Source organism: Dermacentor albipictus, chromosome 7 (assembly GCF_038994185.2).
Source record: "Dermacentor albipictus isolate Rhodes 1998 colony chromosome 7, USDA_Dalb.pri_finalv2, whole genome shotgun sequence".
Classification (NCBI taxonomy): Eukaryota; Metazoa; Arthropoda; class Arachnida; order Ixodida; family Ixodidae; genus Dermacentor; species Dermacentor albipictus.
The window spans coordinates 51,586,583-51,605,096 of record NC_091827.1 but is presented as its reverse complement, the minus strand read 5'-3'; the positions used below and the strand labels follow the sequence as shown (position 1 = coordinate 51,605,096).

Sequence of the window (18,514 nt, the reverse complement as noted above, 5' to 3'; positions counted from 1 at the left end):
TAATGCCAATCGCACTATAAAAAAAAGTTCAATCCACATCTCTTTTTCGTCGCGCCGCAGAACCAGAAGTTTCGAAGCGAACCTCTTCGTCAATGGCCAGCCGTTCAAGGAAAGGAGCTTCCGCAAGCTGAGCAGCTACGTCATGAGCGGCGAGGACCTCCTGCAGCACCTGACCGTGCGCGAAACGGTGGACGCAGCGGCCAAGCTCAAGCTGCCCTCCGACGTTCCCTACAAGCAGAGGAGCGCTTTGGTGAGCACGTGACCCTAGCGATCAGTGAGCAACGCGCCACCGCCACATGTCACGCACTTCCCAGGTGTGAACAGAGGGTTATGGTTCTCGGAGGTCACAATTATGCAGGAACCATCGATGGCGATTGTCGATGTTAGCGAATAGCCAAGCGCTTCCGTGGAATTCTATTAGCTTTGTTAAAGCAACGATGCTCTCGACGGAGCATATCTGCAGTAGCGAGAATATTTAGGTAGCATTCGTTGTTTCGTGGCGCGGTTCCGTGAAGAACAGAGCCGTTAACCAGCAGATCTGTAGCGCTGCGTTTCATAGAGGCGCGTCCGCCCCTCCAAGAGCTCGAGCACTTTGAATAAATCGTGAAAGTACGAACGTGAAAACGGGTGAAAGAGTCAAAGATATTCACAAGCTGGTTCACTTAAAAAGTATTCGCCTTAAAAACATGCAATCTCTGTATTCAGCAACCCCGAGACGTGCATACCTTGGAGAAGAACAAATAACCTAAAACAATGTTGACGACCGCGCCGCCAGGGGCGAAACTGAAATTGGCAGGTGTCACATTAACAGTAAGAAAGACATGGGAAGACAGTGGTCCTGTTTCAGAAGACAAATGGGGGTTGCCGATGCTGCAGTTGAAAATAAGAAGGGGTAGTTTGGTGGGTCACCTAATACGCGGAATAGACAACCAATTGCCGAAATGCCGTCACCAATCGGCTCCTGACAGCGGGAAAGCGAGTTCGAGGGCAGCCGAGATTTCGACGACGTAACGGCCGCAAACAGAAAATTGGCAGGCTGGCTAACCGGCGCTGACTGTGGCATATAACAGGGGAAGTTGCACACCACTGCAACAGGCCCTCCTGATGGCTTTGATTTTTTAATAGCCTCGTAGTGATCACGCTGAAATTTATCTCGCTTGGGATGAAATCTTTTGCCCGCCGTGGTTGCTTAGTGGCGCCGGTATTGAGCTGCTAACGACGAAATCGTGGTATCAGATACCGGCCGCGGCGACCGTATGTCAATGGGGCGAAATGCAGGAACGTCTGTGTACCGTGCAACGGGCGCACGTTAACGAGCCCCAGGCGGCCAAATTATTCCGAGCTCCTCCTCGCCGCCACCACACCTCCCCCCCCCCCCCCCAATTTCGGTGTGCCTCATAATCAAGTCGTGGTTTTGGCATGCAAATCCCCAGAATTAAATATATCATTAAATATTTTACGCACTGTCGATTGAATGAGGTGTTAGTTTCTGTCGCAGTCGCAAGTAGCAGAAGATATAGTAGCAGAGGTACGGGGATCGATACCCCGCACCTCCACCAGAATGTTACGTGTGGAAAGACACAGAATAAAGAAACTATACACAGGTTATTTACACTGGAGCCAGATCGCCAGGCCGACACTCGCTCGCGACAAAAGGCACAGACCCACTTCGTCGTCGTTCTCATGGCGGCTCGTACCTTCAGCATCACTCGATGATATCGTAATAATATGATGGCGTTGTATGCGAGCGTGCGTAGTTAGCCGGCAGAGTCACTTTTCACCGACGTTAGGAGCTACGTCCACGTAAAGGTAAGCTGGACGCGCGGGTGTATTGTGTAACTCGTGGCGTAACCGAGAAGCAGCTTGGTCTGTCCGATTGTAAATGATCCCAGGAGTCGCGCTTTCAGAGTTGTTGGGAGGCTTGCGTTTTCCCGGTGTGAAAGCGTACACGCACGTCCTTGAAATGCCTTGTAGGGAGAATTCGCGCGGTGAAGAAGTTCGTGTTCCACACGGGGTGTCTAAACACGTGACGGCAGCGGAGGTGACGGCACGCTTTCGTACCGCAGTGCGCATTCACGCGAGAAGGTCCTTGGAGACTCGGGTCTGTTTGTCCCATGGCCAAAACATGTTTCCCCGCGCCTGGGAAAGTCTGTCGCTGCCAAGTCTTCGCTCGTGCAGCTTGGTCTCTGCGCGCGAATCTGGTGTCGCAGAGACACGGAGGCTGCTACCTTTACCGCAAACGCCACCCGAACCAGCTTGTGAATTTAGGTGCATTTTTTGTCTCTGATCATCACCGCGTGTCATGAATGAATAGTTCTCCACTGTGACTTGACGGCAAGATGCTCTTAGTTGCGTGGGAAAGCTTATGGAGAACAGAGAAAGCTTATGACATTACAGAGATTGTCGAGTTGCCTGTGAAATTGAACCTTTTTGCTGACGACTGTTTAATTTATTCTACGGTAACACACATTCACGACCAAATCAGAATGAACCGGGTTCTTCATTCCCTTCACCTTTGGTGTGAAAAATGGGACATGGAAATCAATTACAACAAATCGACTTTTACACATGTTACTAACAAAAAAAGTGTGGCACCATTCTTTTATAATATTGCAAGCAACAAACTTAGAAATGTGGATACATTCAAGTATTTAGGGATCACAATTACACATAACTTAGACTGGCGTAAACATATCGATAACCTGTGCTCGACGGCTTCACAAAAACTGAATTCACTGAAGAAAAAGCTGGAACATGCAACAAAAGATGCTAAATTAATTGCTTATAAAACTCTCATACGTCCATCTTTAGAATACGCTTGCGTTGTCTGGAGCCCCCACCAAAAAGTCTTAATACACAAAATAGAAAGAATTCAGAGAATGGCTGCTCGTTTTATTGCTTCAAGGTATCGAAGGACTGACTCGGTAACAACAATTCTGCGTTCGTGTGGGCTTGAATTGCTGGAAACCCGAAGGAAGAAAGCCAGACTTAAGATTTTTTTTTCACATACTTCAAAGGGCTCTGAAGATAAAAAAGGAAACATATGTCCAGTTCCCTGCAAATCGCAGCGAGAGAATAAATCACAGCAGAGCCGTCAAGCCTTATAACACACGTGTTGATGTTTTTCGTTATTCTTTTTTCCCGGACGTGACTGAAATGTGGAATGTCTTACCTGATGTTGTTGTCGATCAGACGGATGTGCACAAATTTTAATGTTTGATTGATATTTTGTATCGTGAACACCCAACCTGATGCTATGAAATGTCAAATTTGCTTGTGTTGTACTATTTTCCCTCCCTGTAACAACCCTCAAGCGAGGGTTAACAGTATTAATAAAGAAAGAAAGAAGAAACAAAGATGGCATTGACGCGCCTGAACTAGTTGCTGATGAGCACGAATGTGTACCCTGAGCAACTGTCGGGGTTCCGAAAGGGCCGCAGCAGCATAGACAACGTGATCAGCCGTGTCAGCTGCGTAAAACTCAGCAAAGCTGCACTCAGAGTCACCATTGGCGTACTCCTCAACATCAAGGGAGCGTTCGATACCGTGACTCAGAGGCTATTTTAAACGTGCTGAAGCCCATTGGAGTTGGTGGTCGCATGTACCGCTGGATCTCAGACTACCTCACTGATCGGTCAGTCTACGTGTCCACAAAAGAATGCGGCGCAGCTCCGCACAAAGTGCATCCAGGATAGTTCCCCAAACAGGTGTGTTAAATCCGACCTTATTTAAACTGGAGAAGTGCATTCCCGCGTCGGTTTAAATATCTCTATACACAAATGACATCTGTATATGGATCTGTGGTCGCAGCAGACGTGTCCTACGAGCAAGATTGCAGAAAGCTATAATTGTATTGAAAAATTTCTATTTGCACGAGGTTTAACGATGCCACCAGAAAAATGTACCGCTATTGCTTTCACTAGGCGTGATGTCTCGCGCTACGCGTTAAATGTTGCACACTCTCCCATTCGGTACATCTCAAATCACAAGTTTCTGCGCGTGACAATCGACAGACTAATGATGCGGAAACCCCATTATTGAATACAAAAGAAAAAAGATTGGGTCACACGCGAGCATCTTCCGCGTGCTATTAAGCAACACTGGGGGCTGCTCCGTAAATTTTGTGCTGCGCATGTATGCGACTCTCTGCGAAGGTCTCCTGTGATGCAGCCTTCATGTATGCTGCAGGACACTTCCAAGACCATCATATAAGTGCTCACTGGCACGCAAGCAGAAGTGCTGAGGGTACGCTTCAGCCTACCGAAAGACGCATCAGGTATAGAAACCCTTGCAGGAAGCCATGGAGTAAGGAAAGCGTAGGAAAGGTCCCGACCACTACAGACGTCTTCGAGAAATTGCGACGGAAGTCACGTGCTGTTTTTTGCAAAGGAGCACTGGGACTGGTACCCAAACATCAACGTTGCCATAGCAACCGCGCTCCTGAAGCTGTCGCTGCTGCTTTCAGCCTCTGAAAAGTGAGATAAGAGAAGCATCACATTATCTTCGCGAGACAAGCCGACTTCGGGACATGTTGTGTAAGCTTGAAAGCTGTTTTCGGAGTCTATGAGCATTACTGTCAGCCAGCAACAGAGACATTCAAGTAATGGCGTGGGTTTTCGTAGTCTTCTTCAGCCTGCCACGGAAATGCACAGCAGCACATCTGTTTCACCAAAACTGTGATAGAAGTTTCGGAAACGTTCCTCTGACGCACGTCAGCAGCACACACACTTTCGCCCGCTCGTAGCAATGCTAGTTCAAAGCTGACGCCTGTCTGCGACGACGAGCTGATTGGAGGTGCAAAGGAAGATGGCACAACAACATGGCTGCACTTCCGGCTTCAAAAATGTGACCTCAGGGCTTTTCCTGTTTTGTTTCTTTCCTCCATGCAGAAAGCAGACGCCTATCTGTTCCAGTGCTTCTGCAGCAGAGTGCCGGGTCACCCGCTTGCTTCAGACAGCGGTCCTGTGTTGCGGAGCTTGCTCCTGCTGCATTACCGAAGCCCCTCTATGCCAACGGAATCATCGGGAAATATTCCTTCGGGGTCTATTGTCACTTTTGTGCCTGGGTTCAAGAGCAAGGGAAATACTCCTTGTCCAGCGCTGACATATATCGCTCTAGACCATGTTAACACTAGCTACAGGGCTCGCCGTTATATTTACACAGATGGCTCTGTTACGCCTAACGCATCTGCCATTGGTGTGGGGATTCCGTGTACGAGGGTCACCATTTCCGGCACACTCAGTCACCGCGCGTCAACTACAGCCACTAAACTGGCTGCACTGCAGGCCGCTTTGATTTACATCATCGACCAGAAAGCTCAGTCTTGGGCCATCTTCACCGACTCAAGAGCGGTCTTGCAGTCACTTAAGTCGCCACGCACGCGGGAACAACTCGTAATGGGCGCCTATGCAATAAAGCCGGCGAACTTCATCACAACATTGTGCTCCAGTGGTTACCTGCCCACTGCTGAATACAAGGCAATGTCCAAGCTGACCATGCTGCCAAATGTGGACACGACACTTCGAGAGAAATGTTCCAGATACCTTTCTCGAGAAAAGACACGCCGACACTGGCGTCTGCACACGCTTGGTGTCTCCAGCGATCCCTCTGGACAGATGCCAGCTACCTGTACGAATCCCCTATTCGAAATAGGTCCATCATGTGACTTTTATACATGTCGCGAGGCCTCAATAGACAAGGCCACGCATGCATTCACCGCGTAAGACTCAACGTGGCCTACACAAACTACTTCAAGTGTAAGATTCAACTCATGGACTCGCCGATGTGCTCTGAATGTAGCGTCCCTGAAAAATTGCAATATGTTCTGTGCGAATGCTGCCACTACGCGTCAGAAAGAGAAACTTTCGAAGGGACTCGAGCTTGGCACTACAGCACATGCTCGACCCATGGCTAAGCACGACCTGTGCGTTACGCGCCACGAAAGCGACGGAAGCGCCGCTGACGCTCTTGGGGGCCACGAGCCTCAACAAAGCTTTGCGTATATTAAAAAGGAGGTTTATTGGGGTTCGTAGCGACCGCCGGTTCTACGATGCACCGAGCACAGTCCCCGAGCTCGAGCCTCTGCTGCGCGCTTGATGCTGCCGATGCTGCTGACTGCGCGCACGTTCCTCATCTTCCTTACAATATATATATATATATATATATATATATATATATATATATATATATATATATATATATATATATATATATATATATATATATATATATATATATATATATATATATATTTATTTATTTATATATACCAGGCTAAAAGAAATTATGGAAGACTTCTATATATGATACAATCTGTCTTAGTCAGATCGTGTGAGCTAGCCATCGGTTGCCATCTTAGACAGTGAAATAGTGCTTTTGTATCTGGGATAACCGCAGCAGCCTGCACGTTCTCGTTTTCTTTTTTCTCTGCGTCACTAACGCAGTGCACGTTGTTTGTTAGCCCAATTTGCAGCATAGTCGACGATCGTCGCAATCTGATGAGTGGATCAGGCGCATGAGCCATTTATACATGACTCACTCAACCTGTCAGCGTAATCACTCGTGCTCGCGTATGTTCTGGAATGTACGACACTGTTGTCGTCGCGCACGCGCTCTAACTACACAAGGCTCGGCGACAACATAAACAACAGATAAAGGCAGCGATAGCGTTCGACAAACTTCCACTGCAAAAAGGCGCTCCTTGAGCTGGGGGATAACTATGGAAACTTGTTGGTCGGTGAAACACGATAACCGCGAAAGATAGATGAGCACTTCGTGGTATTATAGTCCCAGCGTGCCATTCAATACAATCAGTCGGTTGCTGTACACAGGTGTCAAGAATCCTCAAGCTGTGGGGCCTCGACAGCTGCGAAAAACGGCCCGTCAAGAACCTTTCCACGGGCCAGCGGAAAAGGGTCATGCTGGCACAAGAGCTCGTGTACAGCCCACCGGTGCTGTTCCTGGACGAGCCCACGAGGTATAATACCATCGGACGCATTTCAACGTATCGTGCACGACGTGTGCCTGGGATCTAGTGTTACATTTGTCCTAAAACTGCAGGGATGTCTAACGGGGAGAAAGCGGTTACGCGTCAAGAGTGAGTAAAAAAAAAAGTGAGTGTATACCTGCATGGTACCCCTGAGTAGCAGAGAGTCGTTCCATGCGCTGAAGCCACCGCTTCCTCGGCATGAGCAGTTCGTCTACTCGCGACATATCTCAATTGCATTCCAGATCGTTGTTAACTGCTTGCTAGAGCTCTTTCCCTGGCCTGTGGAATGCGCTCGCACGCGAGTATGTTGAGGGCCTCCGAGGCCCATGTTCTCTCTCTACCTATCTTTGTCTCTCTCTCTCTCTCTCTCTCAACGTAACCGACGTAATCATTCTCCTGTGACTACAAGTTCATTCTTCAGAGACTCGTCTTCTTATCCTGTCGTCGTGGTGTTTGGCGTCCTGTCGTGGCAGTCACTTATGGCGTAGTTCAGTGGCTATGAACGAGCTATCGGGTTGGGTTCCCAGGGCCAATTTTGGTGAGCGCGTGATGCGAAAGCAGTATTCAGTTAGTTATTATTCCACACTATCCAACCACAAGGCAGTAAAAGTAACCAGAAGCTATCCGGTACGACGTCGCAATATTCCGGGGGTTGCTTTGAAACGATACGCTCTGTCAACGAAGTGTTTTATATAAATAATAACCACCAGTCCTATTGCGTGATCTCTTCCAATTGTTTTCTAACCCTCGACTGTTCAACACTCTGTCGCGCTTAACTAACGCTAAAGTCGTTATCATCGTTAAGCAGGCTATGCCTGCACTGTACCGTGCATGGTCTGCACCCCGAAACTTCGGCTGCCTAACTTTTAGTAGCGATTTTCGAGTACGGATTTCGTTTCTGAATCAAGTAGAAGGCAGAAAAAAAAAGACTGATGGATAATTATCCCGTTTCGTCTATTAACGTGCTTCGCTGCTGAAATTAAGTTTGGTCAACCAAGCCTAGATGGTTTGATTGGCTTACGCCTGCCAAGACGCTTTTCCATAGCCAACGCCAGCAAAGTCTGACATTTGCTGTATGGCACTGCGACACCAAGAAAGTACTTCCCAAACGGGGTGCACGACAACGCTTTTCTTGAATGTTTGCAATTGAAATAGTGACGTCTTGGTCCATACCACCTTGCGCTTTTTTACGAGTTGTACGGAGATCGGTTTTAAACATGTGGTCTTAATGAAAACCAATAAAACTCGCCGTGATGGCGTAGTAGCATTGAAGTTGCATTGCTAATCCTGAGGGTGCGGGATCGAATCCCGGCTGCGCTGGTGGCATTTTGATGGGGGCGATATGCAGAAACGCCGTGTACCGTGTATTGGGTGGACGTTAAGGAACCCTAGGTGGTCGAAATTATTCCGGAGTCCCCCACTTTGGCATGCCTCGTAATCATGTCGCCCTTAAAGCACGCTAAACCCCAGAATTTATCTCTTTAGGTATTAACAAATATAATAAATTATGAAAGGAAGACATGACAATGAGTTGTTTGAATAGTCATTTGTTGTTCCTGCAGTGTGATTGCAGGAATCATTGCACTTGTAATTTCTTCTTGCATATACAATGGAGGAACAAAATACAAATCACGCAATTTGAATATTCACTTTGCAGAACATAGTAGGCACGTGTGCATATCACGTTCGCATTCGACGTTTAATAGTTTAAATACGCAGACGCACGCATGTAGCATACAGATGCGTACTACACCTGCTTCTAGCAGTTCACAATTCGCCTGCAGAGCGTGACATAAGTACACAGAGGTGCGAAAGAGCAGCGCGTCAAACTAGAAAGACAATGAGAAGGATTTATTAAAGAAAGCGATATGGATTTGCACAGATCCCGTACTCCAGTTGAGCACAGTCGCTGTCATCGGCGTACACTTCCTTGGCAGCATAAATGCTTGGTCGAACTATGCATCTTCAAAGCCACGACGTTGGACGCCAGCAAGCACGTGGTCTCCCGGATTCAGCCATGGCTCTGCAAGATGATACCGAGAGTGGGAGCAATAACTGAGATCTATGATGAGCAGAAAATGGAACAGGAGGCAAAGCAATGACACCAGCGCAGACGTTTCTTGCGCACAATGTCTTCCTTGGAGTGTCACCCCCACTTTTGTCTACCGAGTGTGTTTCTGAACTGTTTCTAGCCTCTTGCTTGAGCCGATTCCTAAAATGAGGCAGTCTAAATATGAGTGCCATCTGGGTCACATTATAATGATGATGACTATAATGACAGAACTCCGATGATACTCCCCAATGCGAAATTTGAGCGCAGCCGTATGCGAATTTTCATTTCGCGCGTCAACATTTTGTGTTATGGTTACATAGCTTTGTACTAGGAAGAGAACCCTACGAGCAGTGCGCTTTGTTTCTATAGATACGTGCCACCAGTGTTAGCGGCGACAACGCCCAAGGGAATGTCACGTCGAGCCTTACTCGTAGCCGCTCGCCATTGCCCCCTGCAGAAGCAGTTATACACACCACACACGCTGGTACAGCTGGACTGACCTCAGCAGCTGACACCACGGGCGAGCGTAGCCTTTCCCCATCTCACGCCACTCTCCTCCCCCCCCCCCTCGCAGCTCAGAAGATATCGCCCACGCGGCGGTGGTTGCCGTGGCCATAGAGTTTCTCACTACATTACCCAGAGGGAAATCTGGCGCTGCTGCGCTGTGGTATGCATGGGAATGCTGGTATATTGTGGATTCGGATTGGCATCGTTCTCGTAGAGACAGGACACCTTGAAGACGCGCTTGGCAAGTACCGTTCCGTCTGTCACAATGATTCATTTTCTACTAGAACAGCACATGAAAAGCTGTTTTAGCTTTATTATTGCACGAAAACATGTTTTGTTTAGCTACGAGAACTTGTTATTGTGTGTACGAATACATGTTACGTAAGAAGTATCAGCGGGCTGCTAAAGTTGGAGGACAGACGACAAGGTTCGCGCTCGCTTTGCAACAGTTGGTCGTCTGTTCTTGCTTTTCTTCGCTTGGTCATGCATCGTGGGTGAGTAAAGATGTAATATGCGTAAATGGAAACATTTTACGAAGATTTCACTTTGAGAACGCCTTATTTGCGTAGCCACATCCACGTTTTAGACGAAGCCTCTTACAACACCAGCCAACACGAGCCTCGCAGACACATATACCGTCATTCCCATGACGGCACGGTGCCCCCTTAAGAAACTCCCATAGACGGTGGCGCCAGATTAGCCTCTAGGTGTTATAGTGAGAAACTCTATGGCCGTGGCCGCCGGCACCTCATCGCATGCGTTTCCTCCTCCTCTTCTTCCCGCCTCATGCGTTCCCTGTAGCCTCCTCCTTCACTTTCCTCCTGGCGCGCTCTTGCATCTACCGCTGCGCTCCGCGCTCGCCTTCATTCTTTCACCTGTGCTCGTTCGCTCGATATCGAGATACAACATCGACGACGCACGCCGACGCTCAACGCAGGAATGGGTGCTTAGGATCCGCGCTAATGTTGGAAGGTGGTTCAATGCCTAGCTGACTTCGATCAAACGTCGCTCTAGCGCAGCTCTCACTACAAATCATACAGTTCACGCCGATCTCACCCCCAGCTCGCCCAGGAAGAATTCAACTAGGAATGTTGGATCGCCTTTTGATTTGTGTGCGTGCGTGCGTGCGTGCGTGCGTGCGAGCGCGTCTTCCATGGCCGCAAGGACAGGGGGTCACACTCTGTAACCACTTTGCGCATTCGCGTATTGCAATGTCAGACGAGGATGTTGGCGTCTGACGTGCTCTTAGTCACTATGAACTCGCAAGCGCGGCGCCTCTTTCGCAACTTGCTCTTTTCTACGTTTGTGAAGATCACTGGTCTGAGGAAAACAGCTGGTTAGTTTGCGGCAGGAGGAACAGTTACTAATACCAGAGTCCATCGGTGCTTGAAGGACTCTTGAAGGACTCAGCTATTACCTAAAGGACACGAGAGTCTGGCGACAACGCGAGGATTCCCCAAGATTCCATCCGCGCACCACCTTCTTCAGCTTCGATAATTAGACATTACAAGGAACCTCATTTGCAATGGCACTCCGTCGTGCTCAATAATTTCGCAAGCTATTTCGTCATGTCACACCGGCAACCGTGGACATATCAGCGGAGCATTTTCATCCGAGTGACCATTTGCAATCGTTACGGACAGATTGGGGCTTGGCGTTTTCGATCAGTCCGGCCGCTTGAAACACGTTTCGCTTTTCAGGTGGGGTGGAGGAGTCCTCTACATTAACACTCCAGTAAGTCCATTACGTCGTGGTGTTAACTATAACCTGTCTGGTGCTAAGTAGTGGTTTGAAGAAGAGTCTTGGTCCCGTCGGCTGTCTACCTAGTCGATACTTCCTAACTTCACAAAGAACGGCGCATTGGGCAAAAACGACATGACATATATATGACACGTGGAATATGACATGAAATATGTACAGATGAACACGTTTGTTATGATGAAAACTATGGGTTCGGTAGTTGTCTGAATTTACCTTTGTTCATTTGCGCGGCGGTGCTGTTGGGAAGCGATTTCCATAACCGAATAGCTCGTGGTAAAGCCGAGAAGTTAAATGTGTTAGGGTTTTCATAAATACGAATGATGCTTAAGTCTTTGCTTATAACGCGAAGCTAGAAGCTTCTCGGAGCCAGAAGGTCCGCAGTGCAAGCAGATCCATGTACAACTCGCCTTTGCTCTTCTCAGTGAAGCGCTGCACTGGCGATGCGTGCAGACGCTATGGTGCCAGAATGTCCCTAGTATGTTCAGTGTGGAAATTTATTGTCATGAAAAATAGCATAAAAGTTGAGCGAAAAAAGTCGTCGCAATCGACATCAGTGCTAGCGCTTGCTCTTCTGAACGTTAACGCTACTGCTACTGTGCCGTGGGATTCTTTACAGCGAGGTTTTTAAAGGCTACTTCCCCCAGGATCGCGTCCGCGTGTTAACAAAAAATGGCAGCTTGGTTAAGCCAAGAATGCGTTGCATATTGCGCGGCCGCGCAATATGCGGCCGCGCGCGACCGCGCCAGTTGGGGCCCAGCTTTTCCTCCGTGACGTCACGCGCCGGCGCAGCGCCCCTAGCGGGAGGAGCGGGAGTCAGGTGGTGGCTGCGGCCGCGCGCGACCGCGCGAGTTGGGGCCCAGCTTTTCCTCCGTGACGTCACGCGCCGGCGCAGCGCCCCTAGCGGGAGGAGCGCGAGTCAGGTGGTGGCTGCGGCCGCGCGCGAAAGCGCGAGTTGGGGCCCAGCTTTTCCTCCGGCTGTCGCCACATCACGTCACGTGGTTGCGCTCAAGGTCAATGGTGGCTGCCCGGCCGCGCCCAAGGGCTGAACTTAGTGATTGCAATAGGCAACGCATAAAAGCTATCGTCATCAGGATTGGCTTCAGCGTCGTCATCGTCTTCCACAGCTGGATCGTTGACGCCCCTCGGCACTGCCGCGCTCGTGCCAGTGCTCCCCGCGTCCGTCGTCGTAATTAATGAATTAATTAAGAAACACAATGACGCAACCAATTTCGCAGCGAATTACAGCGAAACTGTTAAGGGCTACTTCCCCCAGGATCGTGTCCGTGTGAACAAACAAAACTCGCCATTAAGGGGCCTACACACGCACCTTCGCTGGTCATCCTTCTTCACAGAGTGGAAGGGCACTGAGTTTATTATTATTATTATTATTATTATTATTATTATTATTATTATTATTATTATTATTATTATTATCCGTACAAAGATGGCAAAATGAAAGCGCTCAGGTTACAACACAAACCATCACCCAAAATAACAAAGCTATTGGGCTGCGGGCTTCTTGCTGCGCCATCTTGGAATGCCAGTTGCGTTACTTTACAAGTGTTAACGCGCTCATGCCCGCGTTCTATGACGCGATCGGCAGAAAATTCGAGTACACTCACAGAGAAAGAACATGCACTCTGAGATTCACGCACACCAGCGCGCGCATATCCGAATATATGGAGAGAGAAACATTATTGGTATATAAAATCGCATGGGGCCGCTTCCCGCGGCGAGGCCTCGCTCATGAGTGGAGCCCTCAGGGCCTCAGTCCAGGACCTCATGATCCGCAGGCCCTCGGTGTGCTCTCCTGACCAGATTGCGCTAGTACCGGGAGTCTACGCTAAACAACGAAACTTCCCACTGTCGCGTGTTGGGGTGTGGATTGCACGGCATGGAGCTTTTAGCTGGCATGCGCACGTGACCTGATAAAGCGTATAGCCATTGCGTTGCGGTCGGGACAAATGTAGGCTATGGATACACCGTAAGCTGGCGAACAAACAGACACGACGCCGGCTTCCAAGAACAAGCGCGTCCGAGTACTTGTGGTGCAGCCCTCGCATTTACTTGGAAATGTTTGTTGTTGGAAGCTGGCGTCGTGCCCGTGGATTCATTTGGTCGCCTCGCATTTCCCGTCTTCTTTTCCGGCTCAGCATAAGGTCAGGGGTGAGACGTATATAAACAATTGAATGCTAATTAAGAGCGACGCTAAAGCGCGCGCGTGTCGCACGTGCATGAATTATCGTGTTTGGGTCTTGTAGAGGGGATGCTAGTTGATCTTTCACCACCGAGTAAGTTGCACTACGCTGGTTACTCGAAAACTAGGCGAACGTTGGATGGAATAACCCACGACTTCGCACTTAGTTTTGTATTTTGTTCCGTCTTAACAACCGTGTTTTCTTTTTCCAGTAACCTGCGCATTGGAACTTACTGGAACGTGAATTAATCTGGATCTTGAAAGTGATTCTCGGTCAGGTGCAGTGGCTTGTGGCGCAACCGTTGCAGAAGGGAAGCGACAGAAGTTCGGTACACCTATTGTGGGCTGCGGAAGAAATACATTGAAACATTCGAATGTCGTTAGTTCGAGAAACCTGTCGCGGCAGTACAGCGGGCTTGTGCTGCTGGTTTCCGCTCTCTGCGCTTCGATGTAGGCGCAGTTACAAAAGAGTTTTTTCATTTAGTTAGTTACTACGTTAATCTTACCTACTTATAATGAAGCTGGAAACTAAATGGGCTGCAAATAGCCACCTGAACCGGCATCTTGCACTAGGACACACATTCACGCTACAGCGGGGCACTAGAACTGTACAAGGTAATGCGTAAATGTTATCAGACGCCATACTCATAACTATACTTCAGCAGGATTGAACCTTCCTGGATGACAGTGCAAAATAACTTAAAAAGTAACTTTAAAAATTATGTCCATTGCAATATAGACACACAGTTCAGAGCTGCAGCCTCCAAAAGATGTCTGTGTAGCGTACCCGTTTAAAGTCGTGCAATCTCTTGTTTTGTTTTTTTAAGCGAGATACCTCGTCCAAACGGGGTTTAGCTACTAGAAATAACAGTACATATCTTGCCGCATCTGTCTTCGATATCAGCTCTTGTCCCCTAGGGCTGACTTTAATGACATAGGCGGCAGCAATGCAGTTTACTTGACCCCGTTAGCTTAGCGGCTCGACGTTTAGCGCGCAAAGATAGCGCCGTGTCGAAGCGAGACCTGCATCTATAATGCGCCGTAAACGACCTCTCTTCGTTCAGACGACGCCGCCATTTCCATGTGTGGCAGGCGGCCAAGGTCTTGTTACCTCGGGGGGCACAAGGACGTCGTAGAGTTAGCATTAAATGGGCGTAAGAAAAAGAAACCGCAAAAGGGGAAAAAATGTATTTTTTTTTCTTGTTGTCCACGCTGTCATGACTAAAACCGTTGCAGTTGTTTGGATGCTCGCTGCACGCACGTCCGAATGACTGACACTGAAAGCGAAAAAATAGTACATTAATTTACCGCTTCGGAGGCCACCTTTGGCGCTCATGTTTTCTTCTTTTTTTTCGTTAGGATAATCTAACTCGTCCCTCTCACAACCACTACAAATAATGATTTGGGTGGCTTTAGTTTTACAGACAATTGTAACGAACGCCATAAGCTGGCCTCCTTTTAACATTTTTTACATCAAAGCGAAACTTTCTTTCCTCCTCTTGCCTCGGGTACGGCGTTCGTCATATATATGTATATATATATATATATATATATATATATATATATATATATATATATATATATATATATATATATATATATATATATATATATATATATATATATATATACGAACAACTTGGGGCCACTGGGCCCGTGCCTCGCGGTATGTGCCCATTATTGGGCCATCCCCCAATATGGATGTGCCACGATGAAACAAGGGGTGTGTGAAGCGCCTACTGTATTTATATATGTGTCGTACTTCCATTTATGCCACACACCTCTCGTCAACGTTCTTCGCTCGACGCGCATCATACGGGGCGTTTGCCCTCGAAACGCAGACAGCTAACAACTGCAGGCGGCGACGCTGTGGTGACCTCGTTTTCTCAGACAGGCTTCGCGTCATTTACATCCCAGCATAGCGCTTGATACAAAACAGGAAACTTTTGCAAAGGTGTCCAGCTTTACATTATTCTAAGTAACGAGCTCTTTTTACCATAAATAACAGTAATATCCACCCAAGTGTGAGTGTTCTGAATTCTTTTCGTCAGGCTTAAAGTTGACACGGATGAGAGTAATATTTACAGGAACCAAGAGGATATATGTAACCACAGCGTCAGGCATCTAGATACAGCACGCACATAAACAATCTTGGTGTTGAAATCAAGTGCACGTTGTCCTGTAAATATAAAAACACTGATGCCGCCTACTTTTAAGGTTACAAAAAAAAATGTTTTTTTTTCCTTGTCATGCTTTATGAGTATGGTGTGGCTCTCATACTTCGCTTGAGTAAGATATGTGCGGTATAACGTATGAGGGTTCGACCCTCATTCTTATGTGCTCATGTGCTTCTTGTCTCTGACGTTGTGGGTGAGCCCGACCCGCGTTCGGTGTTTCTGCTGGTTTGCGCTGACGCTGCGCCGCTCGGCCTCGACTTGGAGCCTGGCATCAAACCGGGACACCGATGGCTGGACAGGGCAGATGTCGACATCGAGTGGCAGGATATGCGAGACTTCGGCACCCGTAACGGCGACGTCGATTAGCACGAAGGCCACAACCACGTGACGAAGACGCCGTGACGACAGCGACACAATGACCATATGGCTTGACGACCACGACGTGACGGCCATGGTGGCGTAGCAACAACGGCTAGAAGACGACTACATGTAGACAACTTTATGACGACGATGCTGTGACCTCGACGGCACGACGTGACTTCTCGAAGAAGATGGCCGGATAACGATGGCATGGCGATGACAACTCGACACCGATGGTTCGACGATGGCATGTGTTGAGTGGCTCCCTTCTGCCCACTTCCCACAGGCACAGCGCGACAAACCATTCTCACGACAGACCGACAACCTATATACATATCAAATGTCGGTGGAAGAAACAAAGAGTGCCTCACGATATTTCTGGATCGTTTAAATAGTTTAGGTTCTCACATGTTACGGCACAAGGAACACAAACCGCACAATGAGAATGACAGTTAGTAAAAAAAACAGAACTGAACTAAAGATAGTATTGAAGCGCGCTCACTGTCGGTTCGCATTTGGTTTGAGTAAGCAATATTGCTGCGCAGGAGCGGGCACGCCAAGATAATTCACGCAGAACATGCATAGTCCCAGTAATTCTCCGCACTTCTTGTCCTGTATTTTTTTTTATTCGCTATTGATTCTTTGCTTGCTTGCTTTGCTTAAGCTCACCTAACATTGATACGCGCTCTTTGACTAAGCGAAGAGTAGTAATTAGTGTTACCCGTAACGCCAAATTCACCTCCACATACGTATAGCAAAAAAAAAGAGTTATATTATACCTGTTTTTGTTATAGAGCACGCAGCTTGTACAAAATCTGACGATTTCTCCTAGCAAATGCGATTCCCACTTTTATCCGAGAGTGTGAATAAGTGCCATCGTGGTATGTATGAAGAAAGCATCAACCACACCTCGACGGCAACGCGATGTCCTCTCAATGTCGCAGTGGCCTGGACAGCTCCAGCGCTCTGCAGTGCGTCCTGACGCTCAAGCAATTCGCCCGGAAGGGTCACACGGTGGCGTGCAGCATACACCAGCCAAGCTCGAGGATCTTCCAGCTTTTTGACCGAGTAAGCATGGCCCTCTCTTCATTCTCACTCTTTCCAGTTCTTCGTGTGATTCTTACAAAGAAAGGCGATATTTTAACGTTTCATTAAAACGCAGCACACAAACGTTTGTAAATATGTTCACTTCATCTATGCAGGGGTAAGTGCAGGCCCAGTTAGCCCGTGAAACAGAATTCTTGAATTCGCTTCCCATCCAGCTTCATCCAGAATTGCTTCATAGTTGCTTCTTTTTATAATGGCACCAGAACTGTGTGACAGGATGCAGTCATGGTCACTTGCCCTTGTCTTGCTTGCACGGACAGATTCCTTATATATTATCACCCATATTTCTTCTCGTGTTTTCTACCCGTTCCTCTCTCGCCTCTGCAGAGTAGACAACTGCACAGCTAATTTTGCTAACCTCTCTGCTTTTCAACTCTTTTTTTTCGCTCTCTCGGAAGCCTTGAACTCAAGGGAGAGCAGGGTGAGCTCGAATGGGCAAGAGGAGGGGGTGGGGCGGACGCTAGCAAGCGATAACTGGTAGAATGATGGTAGGCAGAGAGGCTTTTAAGAAAGAAGGCTCCATAACACCCTTATATATATGCATATAAGGGTGTTATGGGTCGTAATCACTGCAATATTCAATTCCCCTGTGCTTTCATCAGCACAGGGGAATTGGCTTTATATGCTCATGATTATATATATGCACATATATATGTATGTATGTATATATTTCCTTATAAGTGAAAAATAACGATCGATGAGAAGCAGTGTTCACGTTCCCCTTCACGTTTGTTTCTTTTTTAAAGAAACATGCATAAAAAAAGCAAAAACAAGGTGCCACCCTGGGAACTGAAGCAACTGAAATATTGTTACAATTTTACCAGCCAGAATAGGTTTCTGTACATTACGCGTGGGCTCAGAGTCTGCGATAAAATGGAGTGGTTACGGTGCATGTCAGAAACAAGCGTTATCGATGTGCTAGAATTGAAAATGGCCTATTACACGTTTATATAGAAGAAATTCTCGGGTTAAATCAAGCACAACAGTACTGTTCCATGTTTTTCAAATCACGTGTGCCGCAGTGTTGACGGTTCCTTCACACGCGTAGGGTGGTAAAATATATATATATTCAGGATCTAAGCAAGGCATCTCTAAAGCGAAGCCTGCCGGCCTTCGCAACATCTCTTGAGTACACACATAGACTATTTCAGGTACTCTACCCAAAATCAATCCGCCTAAAAACAATCTTTTTTTTATTCTTCCTTTCAGCTGTACCTATTGGGGGACGGCTACTGCCTGTACCACGGCACCGTTCGGGACCTCCTCCCTACGCTGACAGCTAACGGTCTGCAATGCCCTGCCTTCTACAACCCGGCAGACTTTTGTGAGATGATCTTTGTATTTGGAGTTTCTTTACAATGTGA

At 47.8% G+C, this 18,514-nt stretch overlaps 1 protein-coding gene across 3 annotated transcripts in view; it reads left to right on the top strand.

Moving 5' to 3' along the window:
- Window positions 1-18,514, top strand: part of LOC135910174 (ATP-binding cassette sub-family G member 1-like) — a 77,385-nt gene that overhangs the window by 43,652 nt on the left and 15,219 nt on the right. For all 3 annotated transcript variants that reach the window (XM_065442230.2, XM_065442231.2, XM_065442229.2), the window contains exons 5-8: window positions 61-250; window positions 6,831-6,976; window positions 16,988-17,111; window positions 18,360-18,474. In XM_065442230.2, the coding sequence (XP_065298302.1) occupies window positions 61-250; window positions 6,831-6,976; window positions 16,988-17,111; window positions 18,360-18,474 (575 nt within the window). The remainder of the gene's footprint in view (window positions 1-60; window positions 251-6,830; window positions 6,977-16,987; window positions 17,112-18,359; window positions 18,475-18,514) is intronic.